Raw genomic sequence first — 22031 nt, 5'->3', positions numbered from 1 at the left:
AATTATAGTTTCCTATTCTCTCTCTCTCCTGCAGGGCCAGACCCCAGCCCAGTGAGCTCCTTTTGCATGGAAACCCTGCTTCCTTGGCAGCCTTCTCCTCTCCGTAGAGCAAGTGGCCAGCATGGCAGGATGAGCCTCTGCCAGCGATGATGATGGCCAAAAAGCAAGATGGCCGGGCACCCACCTACAACCTTGTCGTGGTTGGGCTGTCCGGCACGGAGAAGGAGAAAGGCCAATGTGGTGTAGGCAAGTCCTGCCTTTGCAACCGCTTTGTTCGGCCAAGTGCAGATGACTTCTACCTAGACCACACATCTGTTCTCAGCACCAGTGACTTTGGAGGCCGTGTGGTGAACAATGACCACTTCCTGTTCTGGGGAGAGGCTGGGAGGATGATGGAGGAGGGGCCAGAATGCCGAATCAATGTGGTGGAGCAGACAGAGTTCATCGATGATCAGACATTCCAGCCACACCGTAGCACGGCACTTCAGCCTTACATCAAGAGAGCTGCTTCCACCAAGCTGGCTTCCGCTGAGAAGCTGATGTACTTTTGCACAGATCAGCTGGGGCTGGAGCAGGACTTTGAGCAGAAACAGATGCCTGAAGGCAAGCTTATGGTAGATGGCTTCTTACTCTCTGTGGACGTTAGCAGGGGTATGAACCGTAGCTTTGAGGACCAGATGAAGTTTGTCACCAACCTGTATAACCAGCTAGCCAAAACGAAGAAGCCCGTGGTACTGGTTCTCACCAAATGTGATGAAGGAGTTGAGCGCTACATTAAAGACTCGCACACCTTTGCCCTAGCCAAGAAGAACCTCCAGGTGGTAGAAACATCAGCACGCTCTAATGTCAATGTTGACCTTGCTTTTCTTACACTGGTTCAGCTAATAGACAAAAGTAGGGGAAAGCCCAAGATTATCCCCTATTTCGAGGCATTAAAACAGCAGAGTCAACAGATTGCCTCTGCCAAAGACCGTTATGAGTGGCTGGTCAACCGCATTGTGAAGAACCACAATGACACATGGCCCAGTGTCAACCGCCGCATGCTGTCGGCCCCTGAGTACAAGGACTATGTTTTCCTTGAAGGGACAGCTAAAGCCAAGAAGCTCTTCCAGCAGCATGTGCACAGACTGAAACAAGAGCATATAGAGAAACGTAGGAAGGCTTATCTCAGCACTCTGCCACAAGCTCTGTCTGTGCTGTTACCAGAGTTGGATGAGATTGACCACCTGAGCTGGTCTGGTGTTCAAAAGGTCCTGGAGACAAAGAGAGATTTCTCTCAGTGGTTTGTAGTGCTAGATGATACCCCTTGGGAGACAACACCACACATTGACAACATGGAGGATGATCGAATTCCCCAGGACCTTCTGGAGACGCCAGCAGCAGAAACTATCTATGAGGCCCACCTTGAACAGCTAAGGAATGACCGTAAACGGGCTGAGATGAGGTGGGAGTTTAAGGAGAAGCTCAGTGTCTCTCCTTTCATCACACCAGGGAAGCCATGGGAAGAGGCCCGAAGTTTCATCATGAATGAAGATTTCTACCAGTGGCTGGAGGAAGCTGAATATCTAGACATCTACAACAAACACCAGAAAGAGATCATTGACCGGGCCAAAGAGGACTTTCAGGAACTGCTTCTTGAATACTCTGAGCTCTTTTATGAGCTGGAAGTAGACGCAAAACCGAGTAAAGAGAAAATGGGAGCCATTCAGGAGGTGTTGGGTGAGGAGCAGAGATTTAAAGCCCTGCAGAAGCTGCAGGCAGAAAGGGATGCTCTAGTATTGAAACATATCCATTTTGTCTACCACCCCACAAAAGACACCTGTCCCAACAGCCCCCACTGTGTGGACAGTAAGATAGAGCAGATACTGGCCTCCACATTCCCCACCCGCTACCCATCATCAGACAGTGCAAGACTAGAAGGGGGGAGGGCTGAGAGGATAAACCTTGTCATCTTAGGGAAAGATGGGCTAGCCAGAGAGATGGCAAATGAGATAAGGGCCTTGTGCACCAGTGATGACCGGTACGTGTTAGATGGCAGGATGTATGAGTTAACCCTTCGTCCCATAGAGGGCAATGTACGTCTGCCAGTCAACTCCTTCCACACACCAACCTTTACACCCCATGGTTGCCTATGTTTGTACAACTCAAAGGAATCCCTGTCCTATGTTGTGGAGAGTATAGAGAAGCTCAGAGAGTCAACTATTAGTCGAAGAGAAAGGGAAAACAGCTTAGCTCAACTCCCGCTGTCCCTCCTTCTGGTCACCAAGAGGGGGGTGGGGTCCATAGGGGATATTGGAGGGGAGACAGCTCAAACTCTTATACAGCAAGGGCAGCAGGTAGCTGGGAAATTGCAGTGTGCCTACCTTGACCCTGCCTCTCCAGGCATGGGTTATGGCCGCAATGTCAGTGACAAGCAGCTCAGCCAGATGCTAAAAGGCCTCTTAGAATCACGGAGAAGCATAGGGAGCAGCTCTCCTCCATTGCCTCCTCCATCCTCCGCCTTCAGAGACTCTCAGTCCCAGCCAGTGCTCGAGGCAGATGTGAGAATAGTGATGTGTTTAATGTGTGGTGACACATATGACCTAGACCAACTACTTGCTCCGTTCCTTTTGCCCCAGCACTGTCGTCCTGCCTCCAGCCTCAGCAGTGGCACCTCTGTTCTACTGGATCTCAGTATAGGAAGTCAGAGATGTAACATGGAGCTGTCACTGCTCTCCTTTCATTCTTCATTCTCCCTACGCAAGACTGGGTTGGTCCACGGCTACATTGCCGTTTACTCCGCTCGTCGTAAGGCCTCCATGGAGACATTATGTGCTTTCCTGTGTGAGGTCCAGGACATCATACCAGTCCAGTTGCTAGCAGTAGGGGAGAACCAGATGGAGCTGTCAGACTCAGAATCAGCCAAGGAGCAAGTCAGTCAGGGTGAGGAACTGGCCCATGAAATAGAGGCCAGGTTCAACACAGTAATATGTGGACATGGTGGGGTCGTTGGGGGGCTTCATAAGATAGACCTTTTCCAGCCCTTCTTAAAAGAGGTAATTGAAAAGCGTACTATTGTTGAGGCTACACACATGTACGACAATGTGGCAGAGGCGTGTACCAATGAGAGCATCAGCCCTCGCTGTGGCTCTCCCAGTCCAGTCAACATTCTTTTGGACTCAGAGGACGATATTGACCCATCACCACCTTACCCTCCCTTGAGAGAGGAGGGCAGTCTCAGTTCTCATCTGGGAACCTTTAAGCTCCCAGAATTGGATTCAGGGGATAACTTCTCTATCATTTCTGATATCAGTACTTTTGAAAGCAAGTTGAACAACAAGGTTCCTCCCCAAGTGAAGCCCAAGCCTGTCCGTAAAGTAAACCTTGGCCCCTACATGGACCAACAGGGGGGCACCAACAAACGCTCCTTGCCCCAAGCTGTCACCTGGGCTCCCGGTAGTGACGGGGGCTACGATCCCTCAGATTATGCTGAGCCGATGGATGCTGTGAGCAAACCTCGACCCACAGAAGAGGAAAATATCTACTCTGTCCCTCACGACAGTACACAGGGGAAGATCATCACCATCCGCAATGCCAACAAAGGTCACTCCAACGGGAGTACTGGGGGGAACGGGTCAGACAGCGAAGCTGACAGCAGCTCACTGGAGCGCAGGAGAAAGTTGTCTGCCATCGGGGTAAAGCCTAAGCTTTACAGAGACAGATCCAAGCGACTAGGAAAGTTCAGCAGTTTTAGGACGAGCTTCTCTATTGGCAGTGACGATGAGATGGGGGGTCCACCTAAGTCGAGCCACGATGAAGGAGGAGCCCAAAAGGACAACTCTATTGAGGAGAGTGAGGATCCTAAAAGGAGAAATATCCTCAAGAGCCTGCGCAGAAACACAAAGGTTAGTGTTTGTATAAAGTGAATACAGATTTTAAAACATCTGAAAATTACAGCATTTATCGAACTCGGCAGCAGATGATGTGGGATACATAAACCGATTTATTTGTATAGATGAATGGATAATTCGCAGTAAAATTAATTTAATGGTTAGTCATAGTCAAGCAATAACAAGTGGCTTCAGTCTGTTTATCTGCTATCACTCTTCTCTGAAGCCTAGCCCAGAGAAAACATGACACACTGTAGGGTTTCCTCAGAAACCCTTTCTGCCATATTTTTTTCCTTCACTGCTCTGTGGGAGCCCTCTAAACTAGCCAGATCATCAGATGAAAAAGAGACAAACTCCAGTCAGTAAACTTCTATATGAGAAAGCAGACTCCCTTAATGAGTATGAGACAGAGCCACAGTTCTGTTTGTGTACATGGACATGCGTAGTTGCATCAGGTTTCCCATTACATGAGCGCAGCAGTAATAGTGTTCTGAAAACATCAGCCTCCGTCTTACTGTTCTTTCAGAAGCGGTACATGAAAGAAATTAAATGCTTTTTCCCAGCAAATTAGCTGTCCCTGCTGCTCAGGAAACAATAACACTAACAAGCAAGAAGAAATAGTCTTTTGTCCAACATCAGAATTTTTATTTAATTATGAATTAACTGAAAAATGTGATTATGCAGTTGTCTTGTGTGGAGGCTTATGTGCAGTAAAGTGACTTGTGCCATTAGTGGTCTAGTGACAGTGTCATCAGTGTTGTTTGAAGTATGTACTGAGGCTAATCCACATCCTCCCTAGACTCCTGGCTCTCCCTGCCAGGTTGGCTTTCTTGGCTTCCTTCCTTTTATTCACAGTGTTTGTCTGTTATTGCTGATTCATACTCTCTGCTTCTGACATTCCTGTCACACTCTTTTTTTCCTGTCTCCCCATTATGTACTTCTTATACCCCCCCTGCTAGAGGACACAGGTATCTGCCTCATCAGTTAACTTCTTTCATTTTACCCGTGTCCTGTTCCTTTCTGTGCTTGTCTGTCCTCTATGTTCTGGTGATACATTTGACCTTACACCGTGAGTCTTATCAGCCTGGTATGCTGTTCATTTACACACTCATGGTGTAGTACTGGAGTGCCAGCTGAACAGGAGTTTACAGCTGTGTATGTTGTGCTTGTGCGTCCGTGATAATTACCATGGCTGTCAGTAAGGTGGAACAGGAGGAGGATGATTAATGTTTTCACACACTCAGCTGTGATGTCCAAATACCTGCATAGAGGCTGTCTTCTCACATTGTTTAGCTGCCTAGACTGCATTCTCTAATGTGTGATGTCACTTGTTCGAGGGAGGATAGTTTGTCCATCTTACAGTGAAGTGGGCAGACCAGTTTAAAGTTCCAGCAGCTCTCACTTTGTGTCTGACCCATTCCCCGTAGGAGGTCAAAAGGGGATCAATAAAGTATCACATGACACATTATAAATGTTCAAAACAAATCCCCAAGAAAATTGAAGCCAGCAAAGTATAGATCAGTGTCGTCATCATTAGTCTAATTAGTGCTTCTGATTTGTACCCTACAGCAGCTCTGGGATCTGGATATCCACATTACAGGCCATTATGGCTTAATTGCGGTTGTAACAAAGTGATCAAGTTCCATCACCTATTTTCTAAGCAGCTGTCTCACAGATAAGAGTCCATTTTCAATCTGCTGCAGTCTGAAATCCCCTCAGGTTGATGTTTTATTGAGTTATTTGGTCATCTCAGGGAGATATGTCGAAGCAGTGGACTCAGTTCTGTTAGTGACTTATCAGCCAAAGTCTGATTTTTCAGTTGTGTGAAAGGTGAAGGTTTGGGTTTATGCAGTGTAAACATTTCCCCGAATAGAGCCTTAGGGTATTGTCTACCACTCGTATCAACAATGAGAAGGGAACAAATAATTGAAACTAGACTCAGAGCTCATTTTGAGACCCTGTTTTACCTCAGGCAGTGACCAACTGTGTCTGTCCTGGTCACCCTCCCTCAGCGAGAGGCCGGAAACATTTCCTTTCTCTCCCTCCTGTAGCTTTTTTTTTTTTTTTTTTTTTTTTTTTAAACCTCCTCAGCCAAGCAAGAGGAATGTTTCAAATTCCTCATTCACCTAGTCTGTCCTGTGTCCTCATGCAAGAAGTAAAGAGGGAGGGAAACAGTCACAGGAAAAGGTGAAAATAAAGATGAGATGAGATGTGTTTCAGCATATGACGTCGTGCAGTGCATGTAAACCCTTGCTACGGTGCATGTACGTTATGATAAAGGATGTGTTTTGTTTTTCTTCTGTGGTAGAAGTCTGTTTTGTCTTCTCAGTGCTGGCAACATATCCTGTCTCAGTCAGCATCTGAAAGGAGTGGCCAGAAGGCAAAACTGCAGGGGAAGAAGACAGTGAGAGAAAAAAGTAGATGCAGGAGAGGAGGAGGAGGGGCAGTATAGAAACAGTCACGGAGATGCAGATATACAACACAATACAACAAAATATGTGCGGCTACTTGGAGCTTATACCCAAAAAGTGGTATTGAGTTATTGTGTTACAACACAGATCTATTATTATTACTATTATCTTAAGACCTTATAGGGATTTGAATACACACTTCTCACACATACACGTGCAACAATAGGCTTCAAGTATAGCCATGTGTCACGGAGGGACCAGGCTTGGCCGCCATTGGAGTGATTAGAGATGGAATTCCAGTTTGGAATCTGCTCATGTGGGGTTATGATAGGAAGATAACTGGGCGACAGTAAGTGAGTGGCTGGCTGGGAAAGTCTGCAATTACTCAACCTACTGTGTGTGATTCAGCACAGGTCCCATCAGCTGCATTAAATGAAGTGCAGACTCTTCCAGTAAGCCAGTGAATGTGACACTTTTATCTCTGACATTTACTGTTATTGTTGCTCGATGAGAGCATTTCTTTTTGTACAGCTAAAAGCATCTGAGATGGAAATAAGACCAGGTCTTTAAGATCTAATATTTTGCATTCTTAATATCACTCTTAATGTAAAATAAGTAAATTTGTCTATCTATAAAAAACAACACAGTAAGAAATATGCACAGGAATGTTGCCCATAAAACTAATAATCATTCACAATGATTAATCTGTAAATATCCCCATACCCCTGCATTTAAACAACAGGCAGTGCAGGAAAAAGTCCAGGTGAGCCTCTCTTGATCTGCCCAGCCTTAACGAATGTTTCCCTGCTTGTTTTATTGAGTACCACTGTGAGTGAATGTGTGTATATATGCGAAAATGTTTGCTGGAGTGCAGTGAGGCCAGTATCTGGAGCAGAGGGCACGCCAGGCTTCTTCTCTCTAATGAGCACTCCTCTGCTCCTCTTCCTGTGTCTGTCTGTCAGGACTACACTGCACCCACAGTCTATGTGTCCAGCCAACCATGCATCTCTGCCTCACCACCCAGCCTGGCAGGGCAGGGCCTCAGGGGGCTGACAGACTTACTAGAGATCCAGGCCTTAGGGGCCTTGAAAACAGTCCCACTGAACACCATTAAGGCACAGTACAATTACTGCTGATGCCTCGGCCTTACAGAGAGAGGCAGGAGGAGAATGTTGTGGGAGTGTATTGGAGGTCTCTTAACGGGAGAATAACTGAAGCTGGAAAGTAATTAAACAATGAATAAGAGAGTTTGATTATGTGAGAGCTGCACCCCAGTAGAGGGAGAGAGAAAGAGATGGATAGAATGCCAAAGAAAGGAGGGTAAAAAAAGACAAGATCAGAATGACGAACGAACTGATGTATAACACAGATGCACAGAACAGAGCTCAAGACAGGAATGTGAGATTACTTATCAGTTTAAAGGAATGTGCGGGATGTGTGCTTGTCTTTTGCTGTGTCTAGCATAAAAACACAGTCAATTTTAAATATATAAGGTCCTGGTTTTTCACCATTTCAACAACAGTGCCTCCTTATAGGCTCAGTTTCATTTTTAGAAATATTTGCCTATGTCAGCAGTGTCACTGTCAATCAGTCTCAAATGCTTGCTTCCACCAATCTGTTTTTTCTCCCCCCCCCCCTCCAGAAACCACGATCCAAACCCAGGCATTCCATCTCAAAACCAATCGAAAGCAACTACTTTGGCATGCCACTGGCTACCCTGGTCACTCCTGAGAGACCCATCCCAGTCTTCATCGAGAAGTGTATCCGCTTCATTGAAACGACAGGTAAGAACCGGATTGACTAGACAAAAAGCGGGTGCTTAATGGTATCGGAAGCTGTTGTTTCTACATGCGATAGTTTGACACGTTTCTTTTTGGGAATCATCTTTTACTCCCTCGTCCATATGTGCACAAACTGTTTCCAATGCTTGTGCAGTACAAGAGAGCTCTGCACCACATCTCGTCTGTGGCTCTTCTTCCTACATGCCTCTGCACAGGCTGCGCTTAAATGTCAAGAGGCCCAAAAGTCTTGAGTCCAACATTAAATACTGAACATGCAAAAAAACTAATAAAGTGTAAATAAAGGATGCCAAATTTCACCGTGAGATATATTGATAAAGCAGAGTCATTCATTGTGTTTGCATATTACATGCTATTGTTACCATAGATTTGTGTGGCATAATTGGTTATGATAGCTTCTGTTCCACTAGTTAAAAGTGTTTTGTGCTAACTTTAGAGCCACATTCAGATCAATGTGACACATAGAAAAGCCAAGGTAAAGATTGTGTGTAATGTTAGCACTGCACTGTAACTGAACCACTCTCATCCACTTAGATTAATGTTGTGTTTCAGTGTCTGTGCACAACTGTGTTTAGCGAACAGGTCTTTAGTCTCTTGCCAAAAGCCTCCTCTTCTCTCCTCTCCATCTTCCTCTTCCCTTACTCCTCTTCCTCTCCGGGAACACAGATGTGGTTTGATAGCCTCTTCTAACCTTGCTACCCCGTTGCCCAGATGCCAACCCACGCCTCTGCCAGGCTATTCTGGTGGCCCGCTGCCCCGGGACTGTCGGCTTGCCTCTCACCCTGTCACCAGCTGTTACACTAAGACCAGAGGCGACTTAGTGCAGGGTCGATGCTTGTGTAAAGATATTTGCACAGCTCTCTCTGTTCTTGGCTGGGTCATAACCAGGGTTTTAAATACTGAAGTCAAAATTTCCAGAACAAGTTAAGACATGACATATGTTTTCATGTTTGTCCTCTAGGTAACTTTTAAAAAATACCCCCTCTATTTTTTTACTCCACTACATGAGCTTCTTTTGGGAGAATTTGTTGAACCTTCACTGCTGCAGACAGACATGCCAGTGCATTCCACTGTAATCTCTGTCCTGATTAAAGGACTCTGTATTTGTGGATTACTGTGGCCTTACAAAACATCCACCTCCTTCCTCTGTGTAGGGGGCAAAGCTCTAGATAACAAGGCATCACGTTAGATTTCACCTCACCCTGTTCAGATGTTAACTGGAGCAGTCACAGCATTTAGTTCTGGATGAAGGAGGAAAAACTGGTTGAATGTGCGTTTACATACATACTGTGTACACACATGAGACTCCTCCAGAGGTATTTTCCACCTCTTATCCTCACTCGCTACTTTTACTGAGTCTCCTAATCTTCTGTTTCCTCTCCCCTCCTCTCTCTGTGCCCTTTTTTCTACTTTTCGTTTCTCCCTCCATCTCTCCTAGTACCTACACTCGTCAGATTTGATTTCTTTCATCTTCCTGCTGTGTCTGTTTCTTCCCCTGTCCTGTTGTCGCCTCTTTCAATTCTCTACTGTGTATTTTTCTTTCTTCTATCCTCTCCTTTTCTTGTGCATGGGTCTGTTTAACCTGGGGAGAGAGAGGGTGGGGGTGTTGCCAGGTAATGTTCTGGCCCATAGCTCCTTCTGTGCGATCAATAGGAAGGAAATAAGAAGGAAATTGGAGGAATGTTTGGTCTCAGCTGTTTTTCTGTGTATGTTCTGTAAGGAGTGCACACTGATAAAGAACTATTTACATCCTAACACACGTGGGACAGAATAGTGCACCCACACAGGATTTCTGCCACTGGAAGGGGAAGTGAGTTACAATGTGCTATTTAATTGTGATTGTGGGTCAGTCTTTAGTCACCCCATATCTGTGTGTATGATCTGTGGGTGTAATGGCACTTGCAGGAAATTACTATGCAGCGCTGACACTATGTCAGAACAGAGAGAGCTGATAATGAGTGACGTTGTCAAACTGACCTTGGTCCTGCTACTCTGACCTACATCCTTCCCTTTTACATTCAGCCTAAACAAAAATACGCACAACTAACTTTAAACCCAGTGTAAATGTCTGTGATAATCTACATTTTTAAATGTATATATACATCATATCTTGCAGAGTGTATAAAATGTCTTTTTATACTTGTTTTTCCAAAGTCTTTCTCTCCCCTTTACTTCACTTTGCTTCACTTCATAGCTCACTCTCTTTGTCCTTGAGAATAATAGGACTAGATGTGGTATTTTCAGTTATTTTCATGCATTCTGAGCCCGTAGAAAAGCAGCTATATAAAATCAATCCGTAGTGACTGCTGTTATCTCCTCTCAGCCCCGGCTTTTCTCTCAGCGTGGTCGTTGCAGTGTGCTCTGCTCATGGGTACCGAGGTGATGAATGTGTTTTAGCGTGTACAGGCATATCTGCCGGCCGTAGGAGCCTCCATAGTGACGAAAAGGGCAGCACCCAGCGACTGCCTGTCTCCATGGTGAACTATGAAATCAGCCTCTGGGCTGCTGAACCCAGGGAGAGAGAGAGAGACTGGAGAGGTCTGGGCTGATGTGGGATCAGCTGGAGCAGTGTCAGACAGTAACATGCTGCTGCTAACTGCGGGAGCATTTATCGCTCCCTGGGAGTTTGCGTGATTGCACGTCCATGCAGGCGTGTTTTTTGTTTTTTTGTTTGGTCTCTTGATAGATGGGTGTATTGTGAGGTAGCGTATAGAGTTAGAGCTGATAAAAGTAATGATTTGTGTGTCCTAATATAGAACTGTATAGAATGGAAAGTTATTAGAAGACATTGTTTGTTTGCACAGGAAGTGTTATTATTTACATTGACCTCAGGAAGTTGTTTGACCATTGAGGAAGAGGATGCAGTTGTCATTCAGTTATTATTGTATGTACCTCCTCCTGTTTAATTTTCCTGTAACCTCCATCTTTGTTGTATCCCTCCCTTATCTTAATCCTTTTTATTTTTCCCCTTTCTCTCTTTCATCGGTGTAACTCTCACTCCTATGCATCCTCACACTCTCTCTTGCTATCTCTCTCATCCTTTGGTGCTTGTCCTATTTTGCCCCTATCTCTCACTCTCTCACCCCACCACTGCAACACTACTCCCTCTCCCCTATCTCTCCTCCCATCCCTGTTTTCCTAGTGTCTGGCTGGAAAAGCTTTTGTGGATAATTGATTGGTAGAAGGAGCAGATCGATGTTGTATGCCTTGACTGAGAGCTCTCTCATTTCCTCCCTGCCTCTCCCTATCTCGCCTTTTTTTTCTTTTTCTGCCACTCCCTATCTCTCTCAGTCCCTTTGGATTGCTTTTTGTCTCCCTGGATCACTACCAAAGTGTGAACGAAGAGAGAATTTCAAGGGTGAAAGGTGGAGCGTTATCTTTTCTGCAAATTGAAAAAAAAATATCAATGAGCCAAAATGAAGTGTGCTTCACTTCACGCCAACTCGTGTGAATATCCTTCCTGTCACTGTCACACTTCAGAGGCTTGTTTTTGTCCTATAAAATTAAATAGAATATTATCATTAAAAAAGATCTAGACAAAATACAAATGTTGGAAAAATATGTTAGTAAAACTTTACAATCATATATACCAAGCTTGATTATTGGTGTAAACAGACAATAAAATCCAACAAGCTTCCCTTTTAATAAGTACTTTATTGCCTGGCCTCAGTCATATTGTTCTAGGCTGCACCTGCTGGGAGTCATTAAAAGACAGGAGGAGGAAACAGAAATGTAAAATTGTATGATAAATGGCATTCTCTTGTTTTGTCTATTTTTGTGATGAATGAAGAGCTCTTGCTAAGTCCCCCTAAATCAAAAAATGCTGCCGTGTTCTTTATTAAAGTGTCTACAGTGTCTGGTATAATAGATAGACCATGGATGTCTGTACATTTTTCAGCATCTCTCATACAGTGGCTTACATGTGTGCACTTCTGAATTAAATGTGGTAAAGTACCTGAGTATGTATTACAGTAGCAGCCCTTTAGCTAACATGGGCTTACTGTAATTTGACTGTTTAAAAAAAAACTCCAGCAACTCTTGAAATATCCCATTAAGAATGAATTTAAGTGTGAGAGGAAAAAGTACACGATTAGAGTTAGTGCACCTTGAGTCATTTAATAGTGTTGTGGCACTAAGGTAGCCGGTGGGCTCTTAGTGTGCCTGCAGGAGTGCTTTATGGGTTTAATAAATTGTGCTAATAGTGTGTTTAGATAGAAGGGGACACAGGGAAAGGCTATAATCACAGCCTGCAGTAGCTGTACTTTTTCTGCCCTTCAGAGTGCATTTGTGTGCCGCACAATGGAAGGATTCTTGGAACTGATTGACCAGCTACTATAAATACTTGTTGTAATTTAAACATATGAAAAGAACCTGGTACTAATTACATTTTTTTCCCTCTTTCTTCCCACTAGGCTTGAGCACCGAGGGTATCTACAGGGTCAGCGGGAACAAAGCAGAGATGGAGAGCATGCAGAGGCAGTTCGACCAAGGTGTGTTACTATGCACTTACAGTACTCACAGCTGTACATTTTATAGGCTGACTGCAGACTGTAAAGAAAAAAAGGCCATAAAGATATGTCTGCTTCTATCTATAACAATCCTGAGTCCCTTTAATTAACCATAGAGCATTAAGTCTACTGAGAGAACTGGCCTTCACTTCCTCTTAGACTGAAGAGCCTCCTCCTCAATCGTCTACCTGCTCCTGTGTGCATCCTCACACAAGCTCTCATTGTGTGTCTCCATGCGTATGTCCGTCTGGTGTGGGCAGTTAATTGCAACTAGATTGGTTTGGTTAATGAAGCATTTTGCTGAGATGGATAGCAAGAGCAAGATGGCCTGTGTACATGTGGGCGTATGCATGTGTCCACACCTAGCTGAGGTTAAATCCAGCTCGGGTAATCAGAGCTGAAACCCTGTGTTGGAACTTCCTGAGCCTCAGGCCAGAGGGACAAGACAATTACAGGTGACACGACAGCGCAGGTGTCTCATAGCTGTATGGAAGATGGCACTTCATTGGCTCCTTGAAGATTCAGATAACTCATTACAGGAGAAAGCAGCATCAGAAGAGCTGCACTTGGAGACTCTCAAACTGGGAGCTCTCCTCAGAAGACCTTTCTGACCACAGCTGTAGTACTTTGCTCTTGTCTCTCTTCTTTCTACACATACTACCTTTGTGAAGTAAAAAGTTATCAGAAAATGGCTTTTTTAATTAAGTCTTTTGCTGCCACACACAGACACACACGCTCTGTCTGCTCAAGTGGTGCTCCAGTGGTTTGGCTGTGTGGGCTTTCTCTCAATCAAATTAACTTTATAATCGTCTTTCATTCTACATTTATATAAGAAAGTTTGTCAACCAAAAAGATTCTGTAATGGTACATCATAAGGGATTTTTTTTCATTTATTTAGAGTAATCTTCTTCATGTTTGGTCCTTTGAAGGTGTCAGATCCAGTGAATAGTGCAGTTTTGGATGAGTTCAGATCTGTAACAGTCCTTGATGCCAGCTCTCACTACTGTGAAGTTGTGGACTGATGCTAATGCTAAATATTATCACCAAGTTTTATTCCTTTGAAGCCAGAAACTCTTCAAAAATTGCTTTCTTTACTGTCTGTATAAGCTGCTGGAAACTTAATTTCCCTGAGGCAGTCACCCCAAAGGGATCAATAAAGTTTAAGTCTGTCAACTTCTTCTGTTTATTTGGGTCTAGTTGGAAGTGGTGGACCAAGTCTCCAATGTGATTGTAAATAACTTCAGAACAGTCTCTGGATTCCCATCAAACATGGCTGAGTGTCCATTGACATGTGCCAAATCCACTGCTCATCAGGTCTGAGGAGTTTCAGGAGTTGTGGATAAATGTATGGACACACACATTTCTGGGAGATATCCAGCTCTGTGGCTGTGTACCATTATGCTGTTGGTCCGTCTGTCGGATTGATGTCATTGATTTACTGATGGCCTCCCAGTCTCTCTCTGCCATGTTAGAATTCAGCATCCCACTTCTTCATCACGCTCTCCTCGTGTGACTGAACTGAATGTGAATAGTAGTATAACGACTATCCTTTTACAGTTGTCAGTTTTTATAAGTTGAGTGATGATACATGCACTAATAAGATGAGTGCATGTATAATTGTGGCACACTGTCTTGTACTTAAAATGTCTTTCCTAACTTTTTTTGAACAGACCATAACCTGGACCTGGTGGAGAAAGACTTCACCATCAACACGGTAGCAGGAGCGATGAAGGCCTTCTTCTCCGAGCTACCCGATCCTCTGGTTCCCTACAGCATGCAGGGAGATCTGGTGGAGGCCTTCAGTAAGTAAAGTGGGGCTCTGGTGGGATGGGCTGGAGGCAAGCAGGTTACAGCAATGTGTGGAGAATTCTTCGCTAAAACCCGAGCTGTATTGGATTTTGCCTGAAATCCTTTTCCCTTCATTGTAACTTTTCTTTAACTTAACAAGCAAAACTCCTGCAATCCAAATCCATCCATGGGGAGAATTGGATTTGCCACTTGGTAGGGAGGAGCTGTGGGAAGGAGAAGGAGAGAATATTTAAGGCTTCAGGAACGAAGGATGTGGGGATGATTGCACTTGGTGATGGAGGGATGCAGGAGCACTGGGGTCTGGATGAAGTCATGAGAAAACAGTCATATGTTAGATAAACGAGGGCCCTCCTGCCCCTCTCCATGGCCCTTCTTTTTCTTTGTGTCCTGTAATCTGTCAGAATGGAGATTTAAGGCATAGCTTAGTCTTGCATCGCACCAGAGAGATTTACCCGCGGGCTGTGAGGCTGCTGTCACTCACCGAGCTCTGTAGGCGTGCGTCTGTGTGTTTTTAACGGCCCCAGCGAGACCTTTCTGCCATGACAGAGACCTGATAAAGCTCCTGCAGACTGTGCCACAATAGAGGAAGACTGGAAAAAAGAAGTGAGGTTGAGTTGGAGGCAAGAAAAAATAGCTTTGCATTTCTCAGAATTGGAGCTGTTTTGGTGTTACCATGCAGAGAGGTGGAGAAAAATGAAGATTCAGGGTGGATTTTAGTGGATACTGTCACGGTGGTATTCTTTTGAATAAAGCTGTAGAACGCTGGTTAAGGTTTGATTGCTGATGATGGATGTGCAGTATGCTGTGTAAAGTCATTCTGCCAAAAAATCTGTTTTTGATCCACGCTGACCTGATTGTGGGAATAAAAACTTCAATTCTCTGCCTGCAAATCATGTTTGTGATGTGGAGGAGAACATCTGCTCTCCTCACTGCCTCGCTCACATACACACAGGATGGACTGTGTTAGCTGGTGACGTCAGTTTTTTCTGACTCACTCCTCACTGCCATCAGGCTTTAACACACCCTGTGTGTGCGAGCTGCTGTAATCTGCAGGACATTATAATGGGTGTATGCATGCTGTGTTTCTCTTCTGGAATGTGTGTGGTCTTTGTCTGAGAACTGTAAGTTTTGAGTGTGCGAGGTATGTGAAACATGTACTGTCATTGGATGAAATCACAGCACAGTGCAATCCTGCACAGATGACTTTCTGTGTACTCTTCAGACTCTCCTTTTTTCGATTGCACTCTCCTCATCTTTTCCCTGACATATTTTCCTCAGAATCCTCTAATCTTTTCTTTCAGCCATGTCTCCTCTAACCTCCCCGTCTCTCTCTCTGTCTGCCACCATTCAGAGATCAACGATAGGGAGCAGCGCTTACAGACGATGAAGGATGTTCTGCGCCGCTTCCCCAAGGAGAATTACGAGGTCTTCAAATATGTCATCAGCCACTTGAACAAGTGAGTGAGTGACGGGGTCAGAGATGGCCTCTGGCAGCTGTGCTGACTACACCACCGGTCACACAGTCAAGTGACCCAGGGATGACATCACCCAAACAAGCATATAAGTGAATAGAACAGAGGTTGAGTCATGATCAATGTTAATGCGGCGGCTGCTTGTCTATTCATGGCAGAGGCAGTATTTTCTATCGTTTAGGTTTGACAAATCGACTGCCGTGCCCTAGAAATTACTGGAGCTCGGGGACAAGATAAATCTGAGTATGATTAAAGGAATTTTAGAGAGAGAGTCTGTCTGATACTTTAAGTTTAGTTGTTGTAACAGTGCACACTATGACTTTTGTTAGGGGTGACATAAAGCTATAAAAATGCTTACTGTGATGACAAATGTGGAAAACTATAATTATCTTGGAAATATACCATGAAAAACTATTCCAGCTGAATGATGAATGTGCCTGAAGAAACAACTCAAATGAATTAAATGCTGCAGTCAATTGGATCTGGCATACAAAACTGACTGTTGCTGTGGATGTTTTTCTGATCACTGGGGAAAATCATGTTCAATCTACCCAAGGAAATGTGATTTTGCATCAAAATTTTGTGTAAAATTGTTCCTTTCTTGTGGAAGTTGCCATGTAACAAGCGGCTTATTGCCTTGTGTCACGACTGTTAGAGCAGCTAATTTTGTTATATCTTTCAAATTCAGCACTGATTGATGTTGCTTTATGGGAGATGGATGGAGTGAATTTGTGATTAAACTCTTGCAAAAGTTATTAACAGAAGTGTGTCTAAACACTTTTGCTCCTTGAATTCTGCCAACTTTTGTTTGTGGGTGTTTTGTCTAGTGTGAAAGAGGTTTTTGATTTGTAGCAGATCATGCGAGGGATGTCTTTTTCTGAATGTTTGGCTTCTCTCTTGTACAGGGTGAGCCAGAACAACAAGCTGAACCTGATGACAAGCGAGAACCTGTCCATCTGTTTCTGGCCCACACTCATGAGACCAGATTTCACCACCATGGACGCCCTGACTGCCACTCGCACCTACCAGACAATCATCGAGAGCTTCATTGACCAGTGCGCATACTTCTTCTACAATCAGCCTCTGGCCGACGGCCTTCCCGGTTCTCCGACCTCTATGCTCTCCAGTGGAGGGACCTCAGCCTACTCCTGCATGGCTGGGGGCTATTCATCCTCTCCGACTCCGTCCCCGGCTCCCTATGTCTTCCCCGCTACCCCTCCAGTCATTCCTCACTACGGCCCTCCTATCCACCATCACCACCATCATCAACACCAGTCCCCACCCCATTCCCCACCTCCTACACCTCAGTCCCCGTTGCCAGCCCTGCTGCCGCCCTCCCTGCATCCCCACCACCCCCCGACGGAACAACACACGCTGTGAACCAGGGATCAAGGGAAAGATGAGAGGATAACCAGATTCAGAGTGATTTAAGGGTCAGAATAAGAGATTTAGAATTTTGGAAAGGAACTGAAGACGATAAATTGAGACAAGAACAGGAGGTAGGATGTGACGTTTGGAGAGATTGAGTGAGATGCAGTATGTACAGGGAGAAACCTACATGTTTGGGAGAAGAAGGGGGAATTTGAGCCTCCGTTGCATTTAGAAAGTTGGGACACACAAAAGCCAGGAAAGAGGAAGAGCCTCTGAACTGGCACTATGATCTTCCCCACCACTTTATCCCTTTGTCTCTCAGTCTCACTTCCTGTAGACCTGCCCTCCTTGCCTTATAGAGAATACACACACACACAGTTATGAAGAGCAAGATGTTGCCAGTAATTGTTAAAGGGACTCAGGGAGGGATTATGATGTAAAGTGCAAGGAGGAATGTGAACTCTGTTAAATTAGGAGTGCTTCAGCGTACATACAACCACACACACAACACAGACACCCAGTGAGCGGCCAGTGTGCCTCAACAGCCATGTGTTGTGCTGGGAAATGCGGTGGCCAGCGCACATGTTTTTCTTTTTTTCAGCTTTTTTTTCTTTTTTTCCTCTCGTTCTTTTTTTTTTCAAAGCCGCCCACCTGCTGTAGCTACCTGGAGGCTGTGGCTGGGACAAAATGGAGCAGACAGCGAGTACTGAACATATTTGTTTATTTCACCACTGTACAGAGGACTTAAGCAAGAAACACGTGTTACTACTCACCCAACAGGATGTTCTGTCCTCACAAATTCCTATCTGTCAAGCCTTTTCACAAACACACACGCACAAAATCGGTTTTAGTCAAGGCAGTATGCCAAGCACAGAAAAAAAAAATCTAAACCGACTAGATCTGCTGGGCAGTAAATTGGAGCAAAGGATTATAGGTGCTGTGACACCCTTGGCATTGGGAAGGCTCCTCCCAGGCTCCTGTTTGTTCTTTGTCTTTCTAAACACTTATAAAAACAGCCTAAAATGTGTTTTTGTTAAATTGATTTAAATTTTGATTCTACATTCCCTCTGTCCCAGTGTGTGTTTTTATCATGGTGTTCATTTGAGAGTCTGTCAGTCTCATGTGCATCTGTATCCATGCCTTTTTGTTCTACCTGAATCTCCCTGGATTAGACAGATAGTGGGAATAATTCCAGTGTTGGCCCTTCACCTGTCATGTTGCTTCTTTCACACCATGGTGGTTTTATGAGCAAGCTGGTGCTGCAGTTTTCATAGTAGGGACCTTGTTTAAAAAAGAAAAAAGCACTTTCTCTGAGCACTTTGAAGGCACATTTTAAATTGGAGCTGCCATGACATGACAGCCACCACCATTCACTTTATTGTCAGTTCACCCTGCACTCTCTCTCTCTCTCTGTCTGTCTCTCTCTCTGAGAGCACACCACTGACATCTAGAGGAAGAAATGGATATTGCAACCTCACTTCGCCTGATGCATGGGCGTAGCACCATTCTCCCTTTTTTTGTTGTTGATAGAATTAGGTTCAATCGTGCAGATTTATCTTCATTGTATGTCAGTTAGCAGTAGGAGCATAAATAATAGCAGTTTTAAATCTGGTACAAATCAACTGAGATTATATAGATCCAGACATTACATTTGTTTGTTTGACATGCAGCGAGTAAAATTGCCTCCCTGTGTTTTGCTGTTAGTTTCCACCTCCCTGTGGACACTGACTCAGCACTCATTACACTTGTGGCAGCAGGAAATGAAAACTGAGTCACAATGTAGCATTACAGGGCAGAAATAAGTGCTAGAAAAAGGGCTCAGGCTTTGACAGGTGGGAGGCTTTTTATCTGTGAAAATACTGCTCCAGATCATGGCATGGTGTCCTTCTAGGATGTGAAGTCATGCCACGAGAATGGACACTCAGACCCCGATCTTGGTGGACTTGGAAGTATAATTTGTAACCACTACACCCCTCCCCTGCTGTCCCTGTCATGCCACCACATCTCCATGCCCTGTCCAAGAGAGACAGTCGGGTCTGTGGAGAGACAGCAGACAGAACAGACAGTCCATTCATCCGTCTGCATGACTGGAAGGGAGCATCACAAAATTCCTGAGCCCAGCCTGCTGTTACCGTAGAAACGCAGCAAGATGGGGCTCGAGTAGGATTGGTGAGCTCTGATCGAAACTGGTTCTGAATTGTGTGCGCATGTGTGTGTGTCTCTGTGTCTTGTGAGCCTGTGTAAGACCATGCGCATGTGAACTTATGCGTGTTAATGTTAAGCAGGCGCTCACCAAGGTCACTTAACTCTGTTGGACACTGTATTGCATCTCTGCATGTGTCTCCAGATTTCCTCCCCCTTGCCCAAAAAGAAGACCCTTTCAACCAATCACTGAACTCTGTCATTAGCTTTTATCAGTTCACACTACCTATGTACCGTATGTGTGTGTGCCTGTGTGAGATGGAGGGGGGGAATTAAAGAGTGTGTGTTCGGGCTACCATGCTAGCGAGCTGTGGTTGGCAGATGGCCAGACACCAGCGTGATCCAAACAAACATGAAGCAGTGGAATGCAGCTCTCCTTGCGGTCATTACCCCACTGTGTTACCCTGTTAGCTGGTCCAGATTACACACACTGATCCTCAGAGAAAATGTGAGAGGGATGGGGAACGGGGGGGCGAGAGGGAGGGAAGACAGGCAGCAAACGGGTGAATGGGATCATTATTTGGGAGATGGTGGGAGGAAGGAGGGGTGACCACTGGTACTTGTGTGTGAACGCCGGCCAGTGGCGTTCCCTGTGTATATCAATGTGTTAATACTGAACTGACTGTGAGGCAGCCAAAGAGTGTGGAAAAAAAGGGGTTGAGGGGGAGACGGGAAGCAGAGTGACAATTTAGAAGAACAGATGAATGAAAAATGTGACTTGGGTTCAGAGATATGTGGCTGCATTGCTTTTCTCTCTTTTTTTTCTTTCTTTTTTGCAACAATGGTGACAGATGTCTGTTAAGTTAAATTGAGAAACAAGCAAAACTATATTCAAATGGTTGTTTATTGGTATGTTAGGGGGTCTAACACTTTGCCCTTTAGTCAGTGGTGATAGAAAAAGTTTCTTTTTATGTTTTATTTTAATAATTAAAAAAAATACAAAACATTTTTTTTTAACAATTTCTTTGTGAACGATTGAGAGACCAGCCCAGTATAGTGCATGATTTCTTCCCAACCAAGGAAGAGGGCTCCACCACTCTCACTATTTAAGATGATAAAAAAAAATAAAAAAAATATTAAGAAATAATAGGGTGGGGCAGGGGGTGAAAACAATTAAAAAAAGAAATAAATGAAGTACTGTAAACAGAAAAGATAACATCAAACAAAAAACTGTCATTATTTGCTGAGTATGGTAATTTGTCTCAATGGGAATGGTGTATACAGCAAGGCCTTATGTGATCTGTATCATAGTTAATAAATCAAATCTTGTAAAACCTGGAGTTTCTTGTGTCTTTGTAATAGATTATTAGCTGCTGATAATTAGAACAACAAAGAGTAACATGGGAGAAGAAAATGTTTGCAACATCAAAGGTGATCATGGTGCTTAACAGTTGCATTAAAGAGCTAAAAGCTGAGAAGGGGCACACATGACAATGCCTCAATTAAAGTACAGTATGTATGGTGTTGCTGTTTAGTGAGTATTTATTTAATAACTACTCAGGAAACATAGGGAAGGCAAAGGCAGAGCTTTCATACTGGTGGAGACAGTTATGTAATAGGAATTCATGACAATTAAGAATTAGCCTTTGGACCAGACAAAACATAACATACATACGTATTTTGCTATCTATTATATTATATTATATTATATTATATTATATTATATTATATTATATTATATTATATTATATTATATTATATTATATTATATTATATTATATTATATTATATTAGTACATGTACATGAATTAACGAGAATTAAGCGTCTATTAGTAGTAAGTTTAATAGAGCCTCCCAGGACTCTTTGCGCCACATGGTCGTATCAAGCCACCAAATTTGAGCCAATCAGAAATCAGTGATAATGGCCGTGTTATTGTCACGTGATCCCTGCACGTAGCAGTTGAACGCAACAACAACTTGCAAACAGTGAGTAACAATGGTGTATTTCGTGGCTTATATTCGTTGTTGGAAAACCAAAAATAGTCACTATAAATACTACATAAAAGTATAAACATATCGTACCTGTACTATTTGCCCCAACAAAATATATGTTACATTACACTACCTGATAAACTAGCTTACAGCACTCGGTGTTAGCACTCCGCTAAGATTGGCCCGCTAGCTTGGGTTTGTTTTTGACCTGTTAACGTTTTAACAGAAATATGTTTGCTCCTAAATGCTCGCTTTGCCTACTTGTTTATACCCAAAAGAAGCCATCACTTGATATATAATACTTTGATTTCATACTTACAATACATATTTTAGACATAAAAATGAAATGACTTACACTCTCAGTTGGCTTGCTTGATATCAGGCTGAAGAATTTATCTATACAAACCCTGTTGTCGACACATTGGGTGCATTGTGATTTACAATCATAACAAACACACATAAGAATGTATATTTTCTGCTGAAAAAGAAAAAGCATCATATAACCTAAGTTAGCTTAACAGTTGTCAGTAAACTATACTGCATTGAAACAAGTGTAAACAGAAATTTTTTGCACATTGTGTGTAAAAAGTTTTGTTTCACACAACATGTGGTGATCTTTGTATGACAGTTTGTAGTCCTTCTCTTTCTGCTCACTGAT

At 43.9% G+C, this 22031-nt stretch overlaps 1 protein-coding gene across 1 annotated transcript in view; it reads left to right on the top strand.

The window, feature by feature from the left end:
- Positions 1–20715, top strand: part of arhgap35a (Rho GTPase activating protein 35a) — a 55168-nt gene extending 34453 nt beyond the window's left edge. Inside the window, exons 2-7 of the mRNA XM_028418728.1 lie at positions 35–3884; positions 7923–8064; positions 12492–12569; positions 14258–14389; positions 15748–15853; positions 16774–20715. Coding sequence (XP_028274529.1) covers positions 147–3884; positions 7923–8064; positions 12492–12569; positions 14258–14389; positions 15748–15853; positions 16774–17248 — 4671 coding nt within the window. The 5' untranslated portion in view covers positions 35–146 and the 3' untranslated portion in view covers positions 17249–20715. The remainder of the gene's footprint in view (positions 1–34; positions 3885–7922; positions 8065–12491; positions 12570–14257; positions 14390–15747; positions 15854–16773) is intronic.
- The last annotated feature ends 1316 nt before the right edge of the window (positions 20716–22031 follow it).

This window comes from Parambassis ranga, chromosome 13, assembly GCF_900634625.1.
Source record: "Parambassis ranga chromosome 13, fParRan2.1, whole genome shotgun sequence".
Classification (NCBI taxonomy): Eukaryota; Metazoa; Chordata; class Actinopteri; family Ambassidae; genus Parambassis; species Parambassis ranga.
Note: the sequence above shows the minus strand (reverse complement) of the source record. Positions and strands in the feature narration are given on the sequence as shown.